General features: G+C 46.2%; 2 protein-coding genes across 2 annotated transcripts; both read right to left on the minus strand.

The window, feature by feature from the left end:
* Nucleotides 1–4,871: 4,871 nt before the first annotated feature.
* MRPL11 (mitochondrial ribosomal protein L11) lies at nt 4,872–12,269 on the minus strand. Its single transcript, XM_081968377.1, has 7 exons — nt 12,135–12,269; nt 11,329–11,413; nt 10,848–10,993; nt 9,634–9,729; nt 7,941–8,034; nt 7,038–7,197; nt 4,872–5,371 (listed from the first exon to the last, which is right to left on the minus strand). The coding sequence occupies exons 1-7, from the start codon at nt 12,234–12,236 to the stop codon at nt 5,242–5,244; spliced, it is 813 nt and encodes a 270-aa protein (XP_081824503.1). The 5' UTR covers nt 12,237–12,269; the 3' UTR covers nt 4,872–5,241.
* A 3,286-nt stretch (nt 12,270–15,555) lies between these two features.
* GAL3ST3 (galactose-3-O-sulfotransferase 3) lies at nt 15,556–20,762 on the minus strand. Its single transcript, XM_081968415.1, has 2 exons — nt 20,519–20,762; nt 15,556–19,023 (listed from the first exon to the last, which is right to left on the minus strand). The coding sequence occupies exons 1-2, from the start codon at nt 20,644–20,646 to the stop codon at nt 17,859–17,861; spliced, it is 1,293 nt and encodes a 430-aa protein (XP_081824541.1). The 5' UTR covers nt 20,647–20,762; the 3' UTR covers nt 15,556–17,858.
* Nucleotides 20,763–22,731: the final 1,969 nt, after the last annotated feature.

Genomic DNA, 22,731 nt, shown 5'->3' on the forward strand with positions numbered 1-22,731 from the left:
CTCAGGGACTGGAGGAGAGCGAGAGAGAGGCATGTTAATAGTTGAAAGGCTCTTCTCCAAGCATCGCTGGAGGTTTTTAAGCAGAGACTGCACAGCCGTTGGCCTGAAGCGGGGTAGACTCTCTTGCTTTAGCAGAGGGTTGGACTAGATGACCCCCCAAGGATCCCCCTTACAATTCTACATGTCCTGTGCCTGCACCAGGGATGTTAGAGAACTATTAAGATAAGGAAAACACAAAATAAAAACCCCATTTTTTTCATCTTGGCTGACCACTTCTTGGCATAAAGATAACTTAGTGGCGGGGGGCCGCTTTCCATCCAAACTTTTTTTTCCCCCAAAACAAATCTGAGATAAAAAATGATGTGACAGCCGATGCAGTCCTAGGCTGCATCAACAGAGGGGTATCATTAAGACGCTGAGAAGTGATAGCACTGTTTTACAAAGCACTGGTGAGGCCACGCATGGAAATACTGCGTTGTTTGGGTCACCACGATACAAAGAACTTGTTGAGACTCTGGAAAGAGTGCAGAGAAGAGCAACAAAGAGGATGAGGAGACTGGAGGCCAAAACGTATGAAGAACGTGTTGCAGGAACTGGATATGTCTAGTTTAATGAAAAGAAGGTCCAGGGGGAAAGGGTAGCAGTCTTCCAGTATCTCAGGGGCTGCTACAAAGAAGAAGGGGTCAAGCTATTCTCTTTGAAGGCCAGGCAAGGAATAACGGATGGAACAAGGAGAGATTCAACCTGGAAAGAAGGAGAAATTTCCTGATGGTGAGAACAATTAATCAGTGGAACGGCCGTTGACTTACCTGAACGGTCCTTCTATGTGCGCTGCGAGGGGAATCCAAGCATGGGTTAACTTTCTCCATTAGCCTAGAGACTGAGTTATGCAATTGTTGACCACGCCTCCTCTAACCGGGATAGTTCAGTTTTGTACGAAGGCTCAGCCGATCCAAGAGAAGCAAATGAATCAGCACAGAAGAAGGTAAGTAGGTAAGTAAGACGCGTGGCGTGCGTGTAAATGTGAAATCAAAGTACATGCCCGGACCAGCTGAAGCCGAGTTTCGATTCCCGTCGCAGCGCATATAAAAGGACCGTTCAGGTAAGTCAATGGTCGTTCTCCTGTGCGCTGCTTGGGAAATCCAAGCATGGGACATGCCAAAGCAGTGAGTTTCAAGGGCGGGACGTAGGCTGGTCATAGGATGATGATACGACCCTCTGTAAGACACGCCGCCCGAAGGAAACCTCCGCCGAGGCGTACATGTCCACTCTATAATGTCGGATGAAGGGCGACGGCGATGACCAGGTTGCCCTGCCCTACATATGTCCTCCACCAAGGCCTGCAGCACAATGACTCTCTCTGTACTCCACTGCAGTTTGAGCGCGAAAGGACAACTCCGCCCCTTCCTGTTGTTTTTTGACGCAAGGCTACTAACGGCTCAAAATAGCAAACTATTTTGGCGCGAAATTCAAACTAGCTCCAAAAACGGCCGCCGTCCTTCTCTATCCGGAAGGAAAGGCTCCGTCTGCCGAAATGACATCACTAACTCACCTGGGACCACGCGGCAGCGGCAAGGCTCCGAAACGATAGGAAACGGCCATCGACTGCTGGAGAGAATGGCGTGCTGCCTCTCTCCGCGGCAACCAGAGAGGACGGGAGGCGGTAACAAGCGGGTCGTTCATCCCCGTGCCGACTTGAGAGCGGCGAACTGACTCTCACCACGGTCACTGATCAGGATTGAGAGTGGCAAACCGACTCTCTTCTGATTTAAACCCGTTCAAACGCCCGATAAGCAATCCTCCTGGTGAACGTTCCTCTGGCCGCTAGAGCTGCAAGGAACTGCAAAGTCTTTAAATTCAAATGCGAATGAATTCTGACAATCAACAATCAAACTGTGTTCCACGATAAATTTGGTAGCATGAAGAATCCGAGTCCAATGAGTTAATTTTGTCTATTATCCTAGAGGATAAGGCTGGACTGAGTTAAAAAACTGAACTATCCCGGTCCCTTTCAGCCCTATGATTCTAGGATCAGCAGTTCAACAGTCATTTCAACTGCGAGAGAGGTGCCATATAAATAATATATAAAACAAAATATAATGAAATAATGAAATAAAATAGTGGAACCAATCTCCTTCCCTATCCGAACTCAAAGAGTTGTTGCCAGCCAGTGCCAACATAATTAGTTTAAAAGAGCAGTGCCATTGCCCTGGTTGGTGTAATGTTCTTGCAATTTGGATATGCTATGAAGCTGAAATAGATAGAAACCACTCTGGTCATTATTGCCACCTTGCTTTAAGATGGGTGGACTTCAACTCCCAGGATTCCCCAGCCAACTTGCTTTAAGATGGGTGGACTTCAACTCCCAGAATTCCCCAGCCAGCTTGCTTTAAGGGGGGGTGGGCTTCAATCCCAGAATTCTCCAGCCTTCATGCAACATGGAGATCCACCTATCTTCCAGCTGCCAAAGTTGAGAAATACTTTCTATCATGAAATGAATCAGCTACCAAAGAGAACTTGGAATTTGACATTTCTGGGGCAAAATATCTACAGGGAATTCCCTCTTTGTTCTCCCAACTATGTAGTATCTGTAACCTTAACTAGTTAAATTGGCTCTCCCTTGTGTGTATCCAGGCCCAGTCAACTCTCACCTCAGCTGTAGCAAAACGATGCTAAGAAGCTTCATCTGTTGCTATGGAAACCCCAGGTACCAATGAGAAGGCAGCAACCACTAGCCTCTGACGTCACTGATGGGATTCCCCAAAGCACCAATCAATTTTAAGAGCTGCTGGGATTTTTTTTTTATCATAGTTTCGCCACACTTCAGTGTGGAAAAGATGACTCCATGTAGGCCCCAAAATAAAAATATATAAAAGATGTATTTAAATCTTTTCAAAAAATAAAAAGGTTTAGATTAGTTCTGGTCTCTGCTAGGTTATTTTCAGCAGTGTGATTGATTTTATGCCAAGGGTATCTAGCCGTGGCCACTTTTAAGACCCGTGTTATCATATGTGGTGGACATGTATAAAAGCAAAGAAACATTGGACCAAAATACACAAGTGGTTGGAAAAAAATGTTAAAACAACACATAGATTTATAAGCCAGAAATATTTTTGCTAGGCACAATACCTGAAAAGTATTGTAAAGGGAAACTATACTTAATATTACACGTTTTGACAGCAGCAGGAATTCTTGGAAACATTGGAAAAATAAAGAAACACCTAGAGAGAACGATGTAATTTAAAAAAAATTAAGATTGTGCAGAAATGGACAGACTGACACTAAAAATAAGAGAAAAAGAAGATACAGAGTAGTATTTTTGAACAAGGGACTTGTTTTATAAATGGTTGGAAAGTAGAGATGGAAATTAGGAGTGGGAAATTTCTATCTATCTATCATCTATCTATCCATCCATCCATCCATCCATCCATCCATCCATCCATCCATCCATCCATCCATCTATCATCTATCTATCTATCATCTATCTATCTATCATCTATCTATCTATCTATCTATCTATCTATCTATCTATCTATCTATCTATCATCCATCATCTATCTATCTATCTATCTATCTATCTATCTATCTATCTATCTATCATCCATCATCTATCTATCTATCTATCTATCTATCTATCTATCTATCTATCTATCATCTATCTATCTATCTATCATCTATCTATCAATCAATATACAGACACCCATCCCCATCCAAGCTTTTTACCTGTGCACCCTGGAGTGGACAGGATCTTAATTACCATATTTTTTGGAATATAAGACGCCTCATCTTCCCCCCGCCAAAAGAGCGTGGAAATGTTGGTGCATCTTATACACCAAATACAGCCATTTTTGGCTTCCGGAAGCCCCGCCCACCGCATCCCATTTTTGAGAAAAATGGAGGCGTTTTTGCCTTCCCCCGGCAGAAGCACTCTGCGGGCTTCAGCAGGGCTGGGGGGAAGGCAAAAATGCCCCCGTTTTTTAAAAAAACGGCCCATTTCCCACAAAAACTGGCATCTTCGCTTTCCCCAAGCCCTGATGAAGCCTGCAGAGTGTTCCTGGGAGCGAGGGAGGACAAAAACTTTTTTTTCTTACTTATCTCTTCGAAATCTTGGTGTATCTTATACACCGGTGCATCTTATAGTCCGAAAAATACGGTACGGTTTCTTTTGGGCGCACGTGTAAAAATCAAGCTAGAACTTACTTTTGGGGCAGGTCGTATTTTCGGGAAAAATAATGTGACACATTTGCACCTCACCGATAAAACCACTGACACTATCTTCCTCATTCCCAAATTATGCCAAACTATGCCCATTTATCCCGAGAAGATTCATACATTACAATCACTGTGATATTTCATATTAAAAAAGAAAACCTGAATGACTGCAGTAAATTCTCATTGGGTCAACGTCCTCAGTGGGACCTCTGGTGGACACTGAACGATACAGCTGTGTGTCTAAAACGTCGTCTTAATCCTGTAGAAAAGAGTTTTGCAGAGGTTTTTTTTTTTTTAAGTACGCCGAAAGTATTTTTCAGGGCGAGAAAAATACGGTGTTTCCTCGAAAATAAAACAGGGTGTTATTTTCTTTTGACCTCCCCAAAATAAGCACTTGGGCTTATTTTCGGGGAGGTCTTATTATTTTTGAGGTGCAGGAAGCGGCAAGCACGGTCACCTCATGGCTGCTGCTCTGTTGTAATATTTTCGGGGTGGGCTTACTTTAGTGCATGTGCGCAAAAGCCCGATTGGGCTTATGATCCGGGGAGGTCTTATTTTCGGGTAAAACAGGGTATTTGCTTGGGGAGGGAAGGAAGAGAGAGAGATAGAGATACATCAGGACTGAACGCAAACAAACAAAATGACCATAATGACCTCAATTCTTTCATCCAAAACATGGGAAGAGTCTTACTCTCCCCAATGGTTTTTTTTTTTTGCATTTTAACGTTTTATTTCTGAATAAAATAAAAATAGGGGGGGAAAAGAAAGAAAGGCAGAAGCCAGGAATCTGAACAACCAACGCAGACATATCGACGTGAGCTGGACGTGGGAAAGATTTTGCCGTGATTAATTTAAAAGAGTCTTGACAATAATGACGCAAGCAACCGAGTTTTAGCAGCTCCAAGTCACCTGCCACTGAGCAGTTCTTCCTTCTCTTCTTCAACCTGCAGGGTTTTGTGCTCCTATGCAATGAGAGGATGGGGGCAAGCCCCCTGCTTAGAATGATCACCTTCCCAAGGGCTCTACCTCTCAAGCCGTTGCAGCCGCTGCAACGATTTCTTTTTTCTTCGCTACCCGTTCAGCGGCTCTGGCTTCCGCCTCGGCTGCCAACCTCTCCTCGCGCTCCTTCAGAAAGACTCCATATTCTTCAGGGTTTAACCTAACCGGAGGAGAGAAAAGCGAAGGTTTTGCAACTGTCTGCTTGTCGCACACACAAACACCCGCTGTCAAGGTGTCAATTAAATATGAGTTGGCTGTGTGCGGCGGCAGCCAAAAAAGCCAACGGAATCCTAAATTGCATTAACAAGAGGGATACAATCAAGATCAAGGGAGGTACTAATACTACTCTATAAAGCCTTAGTAAGACCACTCCTAGAATCCTGCATCCAGTTTTGGTCACCACTCTATTAAAAAAAGATGTTGAGATTCAGAGTGCAGAGAAGAGCAACCAGGATGATGAGGGGACTGGAGGCTAAAACAGACGATGGACGGTTGCAGGAACTTGACATGGCTAGTCTAGTCAAGAGAAGGAACAGAGGAGACATGATAGTAGCCTTCCAATATTTGAGGGGCTGCCTCAGAGAGGAGGGGAGGTCAAGTTATTTTCCAAAGCACCCGAAGGCCAGACAAGGAACAATGGATGGAAACTGAGCAAGGAGAGATTCAACCTGGAAATAAGGAGGAATTTCCTGACAGGGAGAACAATCAACCCATGGAACAGAAGTTGCCTTCGGAAGTTGTGGGAGCTTCATCCCTGGAGGCTTTCAAGAAGAGACTGGTCTGCCCTCTGTCAGAAATGATGTAGGGTCTCCTTGGGCGGGGAGGTTGGACTAGATGACCTCCCTTGCAACTCTGTTAATCTGGATCTAAGGTTGACTTGCAAAGCACCTGTTCTGCTCGCAGCTTGAAAAAGCAGCTGGGGCAGTGGGGAGGGGTATGAGTGGAACGTGTGGGAAGCGGGAGGGAGGGAAGGAATCTATGTGAGCCGTCTGCATCCTGAGAAAATCTCACAAGCCCAAGGTCAGAAAGTCTGAAGACTTTCAAAAGGGTGCAGACCGCTACCCAAGAAACAACGCTTAACTTGGGTTGGTGGATGGTGGATGTGGGGCGGTTCAGAGGAGGAAAAGATGGTTCTGTTGTTTTTTGCAACAAAATCTCAGAACTGGCTTCGCTTCTTCTGTGCTTGGATGGATTCGTTGGTAAAGTTTTACTCTTGGTAATAAGAATTTATTTTGCCGGGAATGGCAGATTGACACCCACAGTTGTCCTTTCGCCAGTTCCTGAATGCACCTCGGAACTCTGTCCTGTCGCTTTTCACCTTCCTTTTCTCAACAGGGGTCCTAGGAAGCGGTCCTAGGCACAGGTAGTCCTTGACTTACAGCAGTTCGTTTAGTGGCACTTGAAAAGTGTGCTTATGGCCGTTTTTCACACTTATGACCACTGCAGCACTCCCCACAGATACGTGATCAAAATTCAGATGCTTGGCAACTGACTCAAAGGTATAACCGTCACGGTGTCCCGGGGTCAGGGGATCCCCTTTTGCGACCTTCTGACAAAGTCAAGGGGGAAACCAGATTCGCTTAAATTTAACGTTCCTAATTTAACAACTGCAGAGATTCACTCATAAAACTGTGACAAGAAAGGTTGTAAAACGGGGCAAAACTCAAGTTGACCGTTCTCTCGCTTAGCAATAGAAATCTGGGGCTCATTTGTGGTCGTAAGTGGAGGACTACACGAAGCAAGATGTCTTTCTCTTCTCTCTTGGTCCTACCAGGTCCTTCCAGCTTTCCCCCTGCCCCCACCCCCTTGTCCCTCTTGATACTTACTCCGTCACTACTTTGATGCCGATTGATCTGGCGGTTCCCATCAGGCACCTGATCATCGTCTCCAACGGCCAGTCGCGGATCATAATTGAGTGGTCCTGGGATTTCACCAGCGCTATCTCGTACAGGTGTTTCAGGGTCACCATCCCGGCTATCTCGTGTCCTGCCGGGGATGGAGATGGTTATAAATAGCAATAGCCCTTAGACTTATATACCACTTCACAGTGCTTTTATAGCCCTCTCTAAGTGGTTTACAGAGTCAGCCTCTTACCCCCAACAATCTACCGTGTTTTCCCGAAAATACGACTGGGTCTTAAATATGGCCTTGGGCTTATTATAGGGGAGGGCTTATTGTTTTGGGGTTGCCGGGTGGCTGCTCCCTTGCGAACTGGCTCCCGAAGAGCCGGGCACAGCCTCCCAGGTGAAGCAGCCATGAGGTGACCAAGCTCACGAGCAACCGCCCGGCAAACCCCCTCTCCAGCCGGGCAGAGCGCCATTCACTGACCTAGGGGGTATTCCTAAGGCGCCAAGCCACGTGGCGCTCTGCTGGCTCCGCAGCTACCGCGGATTGGCACATTAGGGACACTCCCTAGGTCAGTGCATGGAGTTCTGCCCGGCTGGAGAAGGGGGTTGCGCGAGCGCCTGTTCCGCCCCCAGCAGGCATGTCTCCTAGACTCAACATGTCCGGGCCCACCTCTCCTTGCAGCAGCCGCCACTGCCGCCATGCTCTGAGCATGCCTTCTCCGGTTCCAAACGCCAAAACTCGGCTGCTGAGTCTTCCAGCAGCGGCCGCTCTAGGAGTGCGCTTGTAATTTCTACTTTTTTTCTTCTTTTAATTTTTAATACAGTCGCCCTATTTTAAAAAGTGTTTTGTCTCTATCCGTCATCTCTTGCGGTTCTACTTACCAGGTGATGAAGCTCCCTTTTCTATCCCAGCTGCCGAAAGTAAAAAGTAACTGGCTGTTGGCTTGTTTATCTGAAGTTCATAAGACCTGTCAGACTATAGCGACGAAAAAGAAAAGACAAGAGGAGAAATAAATACAGAACACAGGAATTCTATGAAACATATATATTGAGAAACATAATGTATTAGGCATTCCAATACATTATCAAAAATTATGTAAGCACAGATTGCTCTTTGCTACAGAGCTATCACTTTATTTAACTTCAGTTGCAATTCTTAAAGGTAAAGGTTCCCCTCGCACATATGTGCTAGTTGTTCCTGACTCTAGGGGGCGGTGCTCATCTCCGTTTCTAAGCTGAAGAGCCAGTACTGTCCGAAGACGTCTCCGTGGTCATGTGGCCGGCATGACTAAAGGTCGAAGGCAAGCAGAATGCTGTTCCCTTCCCACCAAACATGGTCCCAATTTTTCTGCTTGTATTTTTTACGTGCTTTCGAACTGCTAGGTTGGCAAAAGCTGGAACAAGTAACACAAGCTCACTCTGTTATGCGGCACTAGGGATTCGAACCACTGACCTTTCTGATCGACAAGCTCAGCATCTTAGCCACTGAGCCACTAAGTCACTGTTTACCTTTGTAATTCTTAGTTCTTTATTAGTCCATATCAGGGGTTTCCAAACTTGGCTGGGTGGGGAATTTGGGGAGTTGAAGTCTACATGCTTTAAATTGGCCAATATATTTAATTATATATCGAATAATCAAGGATGTAAAAATATTGAGGCAATAGCGTTCTTAAAGATAAATTCATTATAGATATATTATTCTAATTAATCCAATTAATCATAACAAGTTTATGTTTCAGAAAACTTTTGCCTGCACCCATAAATTCTTGATTTACCAGTGTAAGACTCTTTTATTCTTTTTATGTTATTGGCTGGCACTTGCTTATATATCTGTGTGTGCTTTATAAGAGCTGGGGTGGTGCAGTGGTTAGAGTGAGGTACTGCAGGCTACTTTTGCTGACTGCTGGCAGTTTGGGTGTCACCAGGCTCAAGATTGACTCAGTCTTCCATCCTTCCAAAGTCGGTAAAATGAGGACCCAGATTGTTGGGGACAAGAGGCTGACTCTGTAAACTGCTTAGAGAGAGCTGTAAAGCACTGTGAAGCGGTATGTAAGTCTAAGGGCTATAGCCTTCCCACCCTCCCAGAAGTTAGAATGCAGTATTGCTGGCTAACTCTACCCACTGCCAAGTGTTCAATCCTGACCAGCTCAAGGTTGACTCAGGCTTCTGTCCTCGCAAGGTCGGTAAAACGAGGATTGTTGGGGACAAGAGGCTGACTGTGTAAACCACTTAGAGAGAGCCGGAAAGCACTGTGAAGCGGTATAAAAGTCTAAGTGCTATTGCTATTTAATAAGTTAACTTCAACTCCCAGAATTCCCCAGTCAGCTTATCTTAAAAGACCCCAAGTTTGGAAAACACTGGTTTAAAAGAAGCTGCAGCCAGGCCTAAGCCCGGAATTTAAGTGTATTATGTCAACACGTCTGAAAGAATAGATGGTCTGTGGGGCAATTCCAGGCCGGCTCCTGAACCCGAGGGGGCTGGGGGGTTCAGGATGTTGCTCAGAATCCCGGAATTTCCATTCCAGCCCCTTACTTGCAAAACTCATTGAAATTAAGAAAGGAAGATCTCGTTTCACCTTTATCATGATTTTGGTGGGCAGCGGGATGCCTGGTATGAAGTCCTTGGTCCGCTCATTGAAATCTTTGCAGAATTGTCCGATGGGAATGCCGTACTTTTTGCGGGAAGAAAGAGAGAGATGGCAATTTAGCCATTTTAAAACCTCAATTCCAGGATCCTAACTGTTTTCCCAGAAATCGTCTCTTCGTGCCAATTTTTTGTGACTGGTGGTGGGAACTAGTGGGGATTGGAAGGATTTATACTGCTTGCGGACAGAGCTGGTCATTTGCATTTTTTTAGAGAGTCGTTGAGGCCACAGGAGAACAAACCAAGCAGGGTAAGATTCAGCAGTCCATCTGCATTGAAAAGACAAAGGCCACTCTTTTAAAGACAGCAAAATCCACATTCTGGACAGAGAGGACCGCTGGTTTGAAAGAGGGGTCAAAGAGGCCATCTATGTCCAAATTGAACAGCCCTCTCTCAATAGAGGGGGAGAAACGCGACATCATCTATCTCCTGTCTACAACACAGTCCTTTCAGCAGTTCCAAGAAGGCGCCACACCCATTTGCACTACTCAAGTGACCCGGAGGACATAGACAAGCCTCCAAGTGGCCTCAAGGACTCTCTAAAAGAATGCAAATGACCAGCTGTCTGCAAGGAGTATAAATCCTTCCATTCCCCACCTTCTCTTATCTACTGTTTTGACAGTTAGTAGTTCATTCATTTCATTTTATTAGATTTATAAGTTCAGATTCTTATAGAGCGTATTAACCCGCAATAAACCTGCAGTCACTTAAACTCCTTGCTTCCTGATTATGTCCAACATAAAAAACAGCAGTGTGTGCTTTTCTGAAAAAAATACTTAGCGTGTTACATGAGCCCTGTTTGCAAGTTCTTTCATGAATGCATAGCTAATTTTGGCTCAGCTGGAGGAGAACAACCACAAAAGAACTTAGTTCACATTCCAGTCTGTGGCCAGTTCTTCTGCTTCGCTGGTCTAGTCCAGGGGTGAGGAACGATGGCCCCTTTATGAGTTGTGGATTTCAAATCCCAGAATTCCTGAACCAGCATGGAGTTGAAGTTCATAAGCAGCATGGCTGGCTCAGGAAATCTGGGAGTTGAAGTTCACAAGTCATAAAGGAGCCATCATTCCCCACTCCTTGTCTAGTCTCAGATGCTACCTTTATAAAAATTAACCTAACTTTCCTATCCTGTCTTTCTCCTGTGCTTACCTGTCCAAGAACAGGTCCTAGAGGTGGACCTGGAACAGCCTGTCCGGCATTGATGATTGACCGGATGACACCTCCACCAGTTATCTTCAGTGCCGCTTTGCCAGCTTGGGCAAGCTTTGACATGGTGCTATCAGTTCTGCACAGACCTAGATTAAAAAGAGATTAATTGAGAAAGGGAATTGAGAGGACTGGAATCTCAGAACGGTTATTATTACCAATTGCTTCTGAACCTTAAGTTAAGATGTGTAGTCTTCAACTCACAGAATTCCCCAGCCAGCCCAATTCTGGGAGTTGAAGTCCACACTTCTTAAAGTTGCCAAGGCTGAGAAACACTGATCTTACACAAGGAGGACAGAGCAAATGTGACACAGAATGTTTGAAATGGGAGACCACAGGGAGAAAAATTCAGTTTCACAGGGACAGGGATCCAAATAGATGCTGAGAAAGATCTCAAAGCAAAGCCAAGAGACAGTTAGAATACTTGCTTTGAGGCTGATGATGTTTTTCCTTTTCAGCACCTCCAGTTTTATGGCACAGGTAGCAAAAAGTGATGCCAAATCACAGCCCTGCAACAGAGGAAAACAGAGTTGGTTTTCTACAAAAAGTCCCCATTTAGCCACAGAATATATGCATCCAGCCTCCTTTGCAATACTACCACTTCTCAATATCTAACACTGCAGCCACCCCCAACCTAGTTTCTTCCAGTAACCTAGTTATCACAATGTCCAACATTTCCAGCCTGAAATTAGGAGGATTGTCACCCAATTCTCTTGGGAGGGTACTGGACTGGGTTTACAGCACAATTAGCAAATGCAGCACATTGGGTGGTTTGTAGCTCAATTACCAGAGGATTAAATGCATCCATCTTAAAGCAAGCTGGCTGGGGGATTCTGGGAGGTGAACTCCATCCATCTTAAAGCATGCTGGCTGGGGAATTCTGGGAGTTGAAGCCAATTAATCTGAAAGCATGCCGACTGGGGAATTCTGGGAGTTGTAGTCCGCCCATCTTAAAACATGATAGCCGGGGGATTCTGGGAGTTGAAGTCCACCCACTAAATTAAACAAAGTATGTAGTGCAGAGGTACTTTTTATCATCACTGTTTCTCTCCAACCGACTCCATTCCCTCATCGGAGGAGCCATTGCTTTTATCCGGAAAAACCCGGAGAAGAATCCCACCAGGCCCAAATCCCTTTCCCCCTCCCGAGCCTCCCTTCCTAAGCCTCGACCTTCCGTCTCTCGCCGTCTCCTGGCCTCTCCGTCGCGCCCTTCCCTGCCTAACCGCCTACCTCGGATTCCCTCAAGGAAACCCTAGCTGGGCGCCGCCATCTTGGAGTCAGCGAGGTCAACCCGGGCGCTTTGCATGCCGGGAGGCCCTCGCTTTGCCCCATTGGCGTTAAATGGCGCCCGTTCACCTAAGCAACCCCGGAGCGCAGTGACATCACCGAGGCGCCCGAGCGCGCGCGCGCGGGGCGCGCCGGGAGGGTTCCGTTGGCTTCTGAGGGGAAGCGCAAAGATGGCGCTCTCCTCGCCTCAGCAAAGAGACCAAGAACTCTTTCCGTGCTTAAATCTTTCCCCGGCTGCTTTTTCCATGTGATATAATTAAAAAAAAAACACACCAATAAATATATATTTAAAAATACGGCCCCCGCTGTGCTTTTCGTGGTGGGGGTCCCTCAAACGAGGCCTGGAAGTGGTGCTGAAGCGGGGGTGGGCGGTGGGGAGGGTAACACACTCGAAATGGCGCAATGCCTGAGAGACCTTTTGAATGGAAAAGTTGTGGCTGGGCCTCCAAAATGGCCCTCAGCCCCGTCTTTTCCTTACCAGGCAGCAGTGGACTACCTTGCAGGGCTGTGGTCAGCCTTTCTCCGTGAAGCCCCCACCCCAACAGAGTCCTTCAGTGAGGGAGAGGGGCAGTCCAGGTAGTCCTCGACTTTGGACCACAATGGAGCCCAAAGTTGCTAAACGATACATTGTTAAGTGAACTTTGTCCCATTTTAGACTGTGTTGCCTCAGTGAATCACTGCAGCTGTTAAAACTACTTAACACGGTTGTTAAGTGAATCATTGCAGCTGTTAAGCTAGTAATACAGTCATTAAGTGACTCACTAGCTTAACAGCTAATAACACGATGGTTAAGTGAATCACTTAAGCTAATAACCTGGTTGTTAAGTGAATCACTAGCTGTTAAGCTAGTAACAGGGTTGCTAAGTGAATCACAGGCTAGTACCACGGTTGTTAAGTGAATCACTGCAGCTGTTAAGCTAATAATAGTTAAGTGACTCACTAGCTTCACAGCTAATAACACAATTGTTAAGTGAATCACAAGCTAGTAACAGGATTCTTAAGTGAATCACTGCAGCTGTTAAACTAGTAATACGGTTGTTCAGTGAATCACTGCAGTTGTTAGGCAAGTCACACAGTTAAGTGAATCTGGCTTCCCCATTGACTTTGCTTGTCAGAAGGCCGCAAAAGGGGGATTGCATGATCCCCGAAAAAACTCCAACTTGTCATAAATATGAGTCCGGTTGCCAAATGTCTGAATTCCAATCCCGTGACCATGGGAGGCTGCAACAGTCGTTAAGTGAAAATGGCCATCATTCACTTCTTTCGGTGCCACCTTAACTCGAAATGGTCACTAAACGAACTCTTCTTATTTGAGGACTACCTGCATTTAAATAGGACGAATCAACGTATTAAACGCTGCTCCAGAGAAGGGGTAGAATGGCAAGAGGACTACCCTGCAAGGTGGTTGTATACAAGCCGCACTGCAAGTGTTATAAACTGTTATTGAGGAGCAATGTGGGAGTTTTTAATTATCCATATAAAAATAGAATGACAAAATAAGAGATTCTTAAGGTTTGGAGTGGATAACTGGAACTTCTTCGCAAGATAAAATTTTTTGGACACCCATGTAGTAGGACTGTATTACTATTATCCTTCTCATCTTTCCTTTCACCTTCTACTATTGGTATCTTATGATTTATCACTTTGATGTCTGTATCTTATGATTTATGTTGTTTGTATGTATACAGAGCTTATGCAACGGAGACAAATTCCTTGTGCGTCCAATCATGCTTGGCCAATAAAGAATATTCTATTCCATTCAAAAAGGAAACATATTAAATGCACAATCTGGTTTACCAAACTCACCGGTGTAAGATACTACTTGTTCAACAGTCTTTGAACGAAAGGGGCTCATTGCTCTTGACGTATATTAGTATTTAGCCAAGAATATCACTTTTATTTTCAAAGGCTTCATAAATAGATGATTGCCAGATCCTGAACGAAAAACAATGGAACTGGATGGAATTAGGCATAAAAATCTGCAGCACAGCATTAGAGAAACAGATAAAGACAAATTTTAAAGTTCTTTTTAAAAAGGAAAGGAACAAATCTGAAATCTATCCATCTTTTTTGGGGGGGAAAGATCCAAAAGGCATGCTTTAATAGGTTTTATTTTGATCCCCCGTTAAATTAACCAGGAAGCCAAAATGCATTCGTGCCCCATCTCATTATTCATCCCACTAGAAATAACTCAAAAAGTCCACCCATCAGAAGGCGTCAATTGAACTTCTCTTTCCTTGTCCAGTGCAAGTAGTCCTCAACTTACGCTCACCGTTGAGCCCACAATTTTTGTTGTTATGTGAGTTTTGCCCCATTTCACGACCTTTCATGCCGCAGTTGTTAAGTGAATCGCCGCAGTTGCTATGTTAGTAGCCTGCGTTGTTAAGTGAACCTGGCATCCTCCATTGACTTTGCTCGTCACGTGATTTTTCGGAACGCAGCCACGGTCATATGGACCAGTTGCCAAGCGTCTGAATTTTGATCACGTGATCATGGGGATGCTACAGGCGTCATAACTCTGAAAAAAATTGCTCCTAAGTCACTTGTTCCAGTGCTGTTGTAATTTTGAAGGGTCATGTTGTACGTAGAGGACTATCTGTATTCCTTGGTTGGCTTTTCAGGTGCTATTCCCAACCTAATCCACTAGAGGTCAGTACTTCTCACAGTTCTGTTGAGCAGCTTTGAACTTAGAAAAGGGGAAGAGAGCAAGTAAAGTACCGCCCTCTGTTGGCGGAGGTTGGCAACTGCACCGAAAAATCCCAACTTTTTAGAACAGGACAAAGCCATTCAGTACATTAGTTCTGGTTAACTTCATCTCCTGCTCCTAAAAATGGTCATCCTGGTGTTTTTGAACCGCAAATAGTGGCTTATCTGGCACCCCCAGATTATGGGTAGCAAGACACCCAATGAAAAGTGGCCGGAGATGTAGCAACTCAATGCAACCTCATTTAAATGAAATGCAGCCAATATGATTTATTGCAGCCAGTTCTAGCTGGAGAACCTTTGCAAAAACCTTTCAACCTTTGCAAAATATGCCCGGTCTGTGCTCTCCAAAAAGACTCTGTGCAGCCTGCTAACCTGTCAATCACAATAAATCATCATCTGTCTCCCCAGACGTATTGGGGACCTCTGGCTAATTCTCCTCCCCGGCCTTTGGCTCACATCCGTTCTCTTCAAGCCAACATTTAGGCTGACAGATCAGATGTAGGCCTTGCAATTTACAGAATTTCCACAAAAACTGCTTGTTCCTTCCTCAAACGTACACCTCTGTAACTGAGCCAAACCAGTTGGTTTTACACTCTGGGAGAAAAGAAAGACGCTGGAGGAATTGAACACATATGAGGCCAAGAAGTACAAGCTCTGGATTTATTTTTCTCAGGGACTAAGCAAACGAGATCATTTTCAGGACAATCTTTTTTCCGTTCCAGCAAAGAGATGCATTTCTCATCACAGGTCACCTATAACGCTGCTGATAAAAGAGGACAGCAGTTAAATATTGCTGGACCAGATCCTTTGGAATGATCTGTTCCTCACAGCCTGATTTGTATTTCTCATTAAAACTTAAAAGTCTCATTGTGCCCATTGATTCATGACTGTTGCTCTGACCAAGGCTTCCCAAGGGCATGAAGCAAACTCCTTGTCCCAGCAAAACCTCCTTTTAATTGACTGTGAATTCTGCTCATTCACCTCCAGCAAAGTCTTTCAAGGGAGGATTTACAGTCACAGACCTTCTCTGGCTTGGAGAGCTGTCAGGCCGATATCTGCAGAACTTGGCAAGGAGTCTCGGAGAGTCACGAACCAATAAAGCGAACTAATTGCCTCCTGCAAACTCCACTCCCCTTTCGCTCCTCTTTTATTCCCTCTGGGAGGGGCCATTCACCCTCCACCTGTGGCCTTATTCCCAAGTCGACCCCTGTTCTTTAGCCGTTCCCTTTATCTGGCAGCTCTCTGCATGCGCACACTGGGAACAGGCTCCAGCTGTTCTTCTGCCTCACTGATGTCTGACTCTGAAGGCAGCTGATAACTGTCAGACGGCCCTGGCCCCCTCTCTGCCTCCGACACAGAGCCCTCGTCTGAGCCTTCCCCAGACTCCAGGACTGGCCCAGGTTCCTCCCCAAACTCCTCACTGTCCGAATCTGCTGCCAGCTCCACTGGCCACTGGAGGGCCACAACAAATATTGTGCTTTTTGGACATCCTACTTAAAACCTTCTTCCACCTTTTTTTTTTAATTAAAAAAAACCCAGGCATGGCACACATTACAAACTCCATTTGTATAACCTTCATTTCCCATTTTAAAAAGTTGTGGGTTGTCGTCCCCCCCCCCCTGCAAAACAGCTGTAACACAACCTTTCACTAGCCATTTAGTGCTACTTAAAGAAATGGGAGCACTGAGCTATGCCTGGGAGGGGAGGGGAAATGGACATTCAACTTTGGTTCTGGTCCAGCCTACCTCACAGGGTTGTTGTAAGGATGACACGGAAGGTGTGTGTCTGTGCAGGTACCTCGGGTCTTTGGAGGAAAATGGGACAGAGGTGCAATAATTCTATAAATAAAATAAATAGAGCACACCTGCCACACGGCAAGGCCGAACAGGAGGATGACCTGTTTAATGATCGTTACCTAAACTCAGAAGCGAATTTCTTTTAAAAGAGGGAAGCAGAACGGAAAACGTTTCTCCTTCATCCATCGCGGGGTGGGGTGGGGAAATATATCAGACGTTCGTAGGAGTGTAAGGAAAGACAAAAGCAGCATTGAAAAAATGTGGGAAGGGTACAGAAGATGAGGAGGATGTGAAGATCAGCCCCGAATATTCCCAGGCACAAAACAGCCACAAATTTGTTCTGATTCATGGAAATAAACAAGAGGAAGGGAAGGGAACGGAAAGGAAAAGAAAGGAAAGGAAAGGGGGAAAAGAAGAAAGGAAAGGGGGAAAGGAAGGGAAAGGAGGAAAGGAAAGGAGAAAAGGAAAGGAAAGGAGGAAAAAAAGGGGGAAAGGAAAAGAAAGGAGAAAAGAAAAGGAGAAAAGGAAAGGAGAAAAGGAAAGGAAAGGAGGAAAAAAGGGGGGAAAGGAAAAGAAAGGAGAAAAGGAAAGGGGGAAAGGAAGAAAGTTAAGGGAGAAAGGAAGAAAGGAAAGGAAGGAAAAGGAGAAAAAGAAAGGAGGAAAGGAGGGGAAATGGAAAGGGGAAAAGGAAAGGAGATGAAGAGGAAGGAAGGGAAGGGAAGGAAGAGGGAGGGAAGGAAAACAAATGAAAAATGAAAAAGGGAAGAGAATGGAAGGAAGGGGAGGGAGGGAGGAGGGGAGGAAGTAAGAAAGGAAGGAAGGAGAAAAAAAAGAAGGAAAGAAGGGAAGGAGGAAGAAAGGAGGGAAGGAAGAAAGGAGAAAAAAGAGGAAGGCAAGCAGGAAGCAAGAAAAGAAGCAGCTCAATCCACAGAACCCATCGGTCGTTTTCAAGTCCTGGCTGCTGAAAACGAGCTACGGTTGACGTCCGGCTCCTTTGGGGCATCAAAAAGGAGAGTCCCGCTCACCCTAAATGCTTCCGTCCTGAGGTCTTAAGTGGATAAAACTAGGCTGGAAAGTCCTAGAGACCCGGGGGGGGGGGGCAAAAAAGAAAAAGAAATAATCACAAGGGAACCCCACCAGCCGTCCGCCCTGCCCAGCGTCCTCCTTAAGCCCCCTTCCTCCTGCTCAGGACGCTTTGCCGAGGGGGGGGTAGGAGTCCTCGGGGCGAGAGGGGCCGATGGAAGACGGCGCGACGGTGGTTTTTGAGGCTCTGCTTCCTTAGCAAGTAGCGGGAATACTGCACCTCCGGCATGACCAATTTGAGACACTGCTCGTCTGAGTGGGGGCCTGAACCCGGCAGGTCGTAGCCCACGATGTCCACCTTGGCGCTGGGCTGCCACGGCCGGAGCTCTTTGTTCTTGATCTGCATGGCTGGGCGCAGCTGGGGCTGGCCGCGGAAGCAATGGCGTGCCAGGCGCTCGCAGGCCTGGTGAAGGGCCCGGAGCTCTTTCCGGAGGCAACCTGGGTCCATCTTCCCCAGCTTCTTCCAGAAGGTGGCATTGAAGTGGTCGTACAGAGCGGCGTCGAGGGCGTTCCAGGCGCGGATCTGCGCGGCCACCTGGGCCGAGCTGATGTTGAGCTTGGACTCCAGGCTGCGCATGTTCAGCTTGACGTAGAGAATGTCCTCCAGGTCCCAGGCTAGGAGATGGCGGAGAAGGACCAACGATTCGTCGAAATACTCCGCCAACATCACCAGAGAAAAAATGCCTTCTATTTGACGGATAAATTTGGGAAGGTACGTCGAGTCCTCGGGGCTGTGCTCGGGGTCTCCCCCCAGGTCGTACACCAAGGTGTTGTGCGCATACATGGCGTACTTCTCATGGGAACGGTAGTACTGCGACGGGTTGTTGAGGAAGGTGTCCATGGATCCGTTGGGGACCCGCCGGAAGGCCGGGCAGTACTGGTTGTAGTAGCTGAAGAGGGATTCGAACATGGCCACCGGCTCGCGCAGGATGGTGATGTAGACGGTGTCGTTGGGCATGAGGCGGCGCAGCTCCTCGCGGTTGAAGCGCAGGTGGCTGGCGATGAGGCGGGGCGGGAGGGTGTACGGGTGCACGAAGCGGGCCGAGAAGTTGTGGGGGTAGCAGAACTGGTGGTCGCAGGCGTGGTGGGGCAGGGCCACCGTCACATTGTGCCGCTCCGCAAAGCGGAAGAGCAGATTCTGCACCGTGGTGCTGGCCGTCTTGTGGGTCTTCAGGAAGGCCACGGCGGTGTGCTTTGCGGGCGGGGGTACCCAGGGCGCGCAGCTGAAGGGAGGAGACTTTGGGAACCTACCGGAAGTAGAAAGAAGTTGTCCAGGGATGCTCGCTACCAGCTCCTCCCTTTTCTCTGGCACCATAATTCTGCCTAGCTAGCCGCGAACTACAGACTATTGGGTCCCGTTTTAGCTCGGTTTAGTGCGCCATCTGCATTTCCTGCTAACTTGAATTAGAACATCGAACAATAGGGAGGAGTTCTGATTGAGGCTTCCCAAGAGCACGAAGCAAACTCCTGGTCCCAACAAAAAATTTATTAATTTCCTGTGAATTCTGCTCCTTCACATCCAGCAAAGTCTTTTGAGGGAGGATTTATGGTCACAGACCTTCTCTGGCTTGGAGAGCTGCCAGGCCGATCTCTGCAGAACTTGGCCAGGAGCCTCGGAGAGTCCCGAACCAATGAAGCGAACTAATTGCCTCCTGCAAACTCCACTCCCCTTTCGCTTTAGATTAGACTATGTCCCTTCTAACATAATCTAATCCCATGATGGCGAACCTATGGCATCCATGCCAGAGGTGGCATGCAGAGCTCTCTCTATGGGCATATGCGCTGGCCAGCTAGTCTTCGTGGACACCAGAGGGCCGGAAAGCTGCCTGAAAAATGACTGAAATGGCCTGGTTTTGGGGCCATTTTTAGGCAGCCAACAATGGCCCGAAAAACTCCCTGAAAACAGCCCGAAAACCGCCCCAAAAATAGGCATGCGTGCACCAGCCAGCTGGTCTTTGGGTTTCTGTCACTCCAGCACACACAATACAATACAATAGCAGAATTGGAAGGGACCCTGGAGGTCTTCTAGTCCAACCCCCTGCCTAGGCAGGAAACCCTATACCGTCTCAGACAAATGGCTCTCCAACATCTTCTTAAAGACTTCCAGTGTTGGGGCATTCACAACTTCTGGAGGCAATTTGTGTTCCATTGATTAATTGTTCTAACTGTCAGGAAATTTCTCTCCTCAGTTCTAAGTTGCTTCTCTCCTTGATTAGTTTCCACCCATTGCTTCTTGTCCTACCCTCAGGTGCCTCGGAGAATAGTTTGACTCCCTCTTCTTTGGGGCAGCCCTTGAGATATTGGAAGACTGATATCATGTCTCCCCTGGTCCTTCTTTTCATTAAACTAGACCTACCCAGTTCCTGCAACCGTTCTTCATATGTTTTAGTCTCCACTCCCCTAATCTCTGTGTTCCTCTTCTCTGCACTCTTTCTAGAGTCTCCACATCTTTTCTACATCGTAGAATAAGGAGGGATTTCCTGATAGTGAGAACAATCAACCCACGGAACAGAAGTTGGGAAGTTGGGCACTTGCTGTTGAAAAATTTCGCCATCACTGATCTAATCTAAAGAGAATCTAATAAGAATGTCTAAACAAAGGGTCACTTCTACCCAGCCACGCTGCCGGTTGGATTTATCATTTTTCGGGGATGCTAGCTTCCTCTCCCTGCATCTTCCCTCCCTCTTGACAAGCCCCTGGCCCCATTCCAGCCTCACTGGAGACCCCTCCTCAGACGCTTACCAGCTGAAGTTTGCACTCTGGCGCAGGACCAGAGTGCCGGTGCTGAAAGCCAGCAGGAAGAGAAGAAGGAACTTCTTCCGAGACATCAACTTGAGGCCGCTGGGGAAGATGAGCCAAGGACAGGCCATGCTGGGGGCCTTGGTCCAAGCGCGCTCCACATGCGAGTCCTGCCCTCATGGAAGTCTATAGCAGGCAACCGTCGTTGGATGGGCTCAGGTTTCACAGCAGCTGGACTGGGCCTGACTGGCCACAAGAGAACCTGTTGGGAAGTATAAATGTTAGGGATGTAACCTTAGGCTTGGCTTGGCAATGTATATAAGCCATGATTGTAACAAATGTATTTGTTCCTTTAAATGATAGAGAGATGTGAATGGGTTGTTGTTACCTCAAGCAGCCATAAGAGGGAGCCAGAATGACTGTTAGCTCTCTATTTGTTAGATGCTGATCGTGGATACTGTTTGATACTGCTTGTGAGTTACTGAGTCTTGCTACTGTTAGCTACTTTGTGTGTTAAACTGACTATTTGATAACTGACTGACTGAACCGTGTATGTAAACTGAACTCTGAATACCTCTATATTTCCACAAAGTAAACTACTATATTTTATACTATTCAGTGTCCCTGTTTGCTGGTTTGTGCGTGTTCTTCCATACCACTCTCATTACGCTTCTCATTAGAGATTGCAACAAGACACAAAGGAATAGCAGAATAAGGGATAGATTAGCGAAGGTAAGGGAGCAAGAAATGATATCAAATTATATTTGGGTCTGCGGAAATACCATCCCAAGGAAATATAAACTGAGATCTGAAAGAGACACTTACAATAGAAAAGAAAGAGAGAAAGGAGGAGAACACGAAAGGAAGATGGGGGAAAGAAGAAAGAGGTGAGGAGAGGAAGATGGAAGGGAAGGGAAGAGAAGGAGAGAGGGTAGGAAGGGGAAGGGGAAGAATAGGAGTGGGAGAAATGTAAGGGAAGAAGGAAGGGGAAGAAGAGGAGGAAGGAAGAAAATAGAGAAGGGAGGGAGGGAGAAAAGAAAGGGAATATAAGGTGGTGTTACAACAGGAGGAAGGGATGGTAAATAAAGCTACCCAAACTGTATATTATAACCTATTAAATGAAACAACAAATGTATAAGAATGATAAATGTAAAGAGGAATAACGATTATGTGAATGTATACTTAAAATGCTATGTAAGAGAATAAAAATAATAAATAAATGCTGAAGAAAAAAAAGGAATTGCAGAATAACAGAGCTGGAAGGGACCTTGGAGGTCTTCTAGTCCAACCCCCATTTCAGACAAGTGGCCATCCAATCTCATCTTCAAAACCTCCAGTGCAGAGGTGGGTTCCTACCAGTTTGGTGCATATAATTTTATGGTACTACTGCAAAAAAAAAAGTGATGTTATTAGCCATCAAACCTGAAAAATACAATTTTTCCAAAAGGTTCCCGCACGTTTGTCTGCTACTGTATATTTTTAAGGCACAAAGCTTTCTCAGCAGAGGCCACGGCGTCCTTGGTAGGCTCAAATGCCCGATAGTTTCACGTCCAGTTTTAGAAATTAACACCACTAGAAGGATCAACCGAGAAATGCAAGGAAGTTATACGATACCCCAGCTTAACGCGGAGCTGCACTTTGGCTCAGTAAACAATCGTTGAAATACATTGCTCGGAAAAAGAGCAAGGGTTCAAACTCTTCAGAGTGTTGCAGCCCCCCACTCTCTTTCCCCCAAAATAGGAAAGGCCCCTTCCTCCCAAATCTTTGATTCTTCTCACAAAGAGGGAAATTTTCTGGAGAGGGTATTTCCCCACCCCCTCTTCCGAGAAAACGCGGTTGAGTGATTTTGGGGACCATCACCAGGAGACGGTGAATTCTAGTCCTTATAGTACTTAGTCTAATGAAAAGAAGGACCAGGGGAGACAGGATAGCAGTCTTCCAATATCTCAGGGGCTGCCCCAAAGAAGAGGCAGTCCATCTGTTCTCCAAAGCACCTGAAGGCAGGACAAGAAGCAATGGGTGGAAACTAATAAGGGAGAGAAGCAACTTAGAACTAAGGAGAAATTTCCTGACAGTTACAACAATTAATCAGTGGAACAGCTTGCCACTAGAAGTTGTAAAAGCTCCAACACTGGAAGTTTTTAAGAAGAGATTAGATAACCATTTTTCTGAAAGTGGTGTAGGGTTTCCTGCCTAAGCAGGAGGTTGGACTAGAA

Source organism: Natrix helvetica (assembly GCF_964273705.1).
Source record: "Natrix helvetica genome assembly, chromosome: 16".
NCBI lineage: Eukaryota > Metazoa > Chordata > Lepidosauria > Squamata > Natricidae > Natrix > Natrix helvetica.

Bases quoted from the DNA above. Each gene is read 5' to 3' on its own strand.
- MRPL11 (XM_081968377.1), bottom strand. From the start codon at position 12,236: ATGGGGCAAAGCGAGGGCCTCCCGGCATGCAAAGCGCCCGGGTTGACC. The intron at 8,035-9,633 runs GTGAAACGAGAT...TCGTCGCTATAG, and splicing joins CCACCAAAATCATGATAAAG to TCTGACAGGTCTTATGAACT. The intron at 5,372-7,037 runs GTAAGTATCAAG...TCCTCCGGTTAG, and splicing joins GGCATCAAAGTAGTGACGGA to GTTAAACCCTGAAGAATATG.
- GAL3ST3 (XM_081968415.1), bottom strand. From the start codon at position 20,646: ATGGCCTGTCCTTGGCTCATCTTCCCCAGCGGCCTCAAGTTGATGTCT. The intron at 19,024-20,518 runs GTAAGCGTCTGA...TACTTCCGGTAG, and splicing joins CAGAGTGCAAACTTCAGCTG to GTTCCCAAAGTCTCCTCCCT.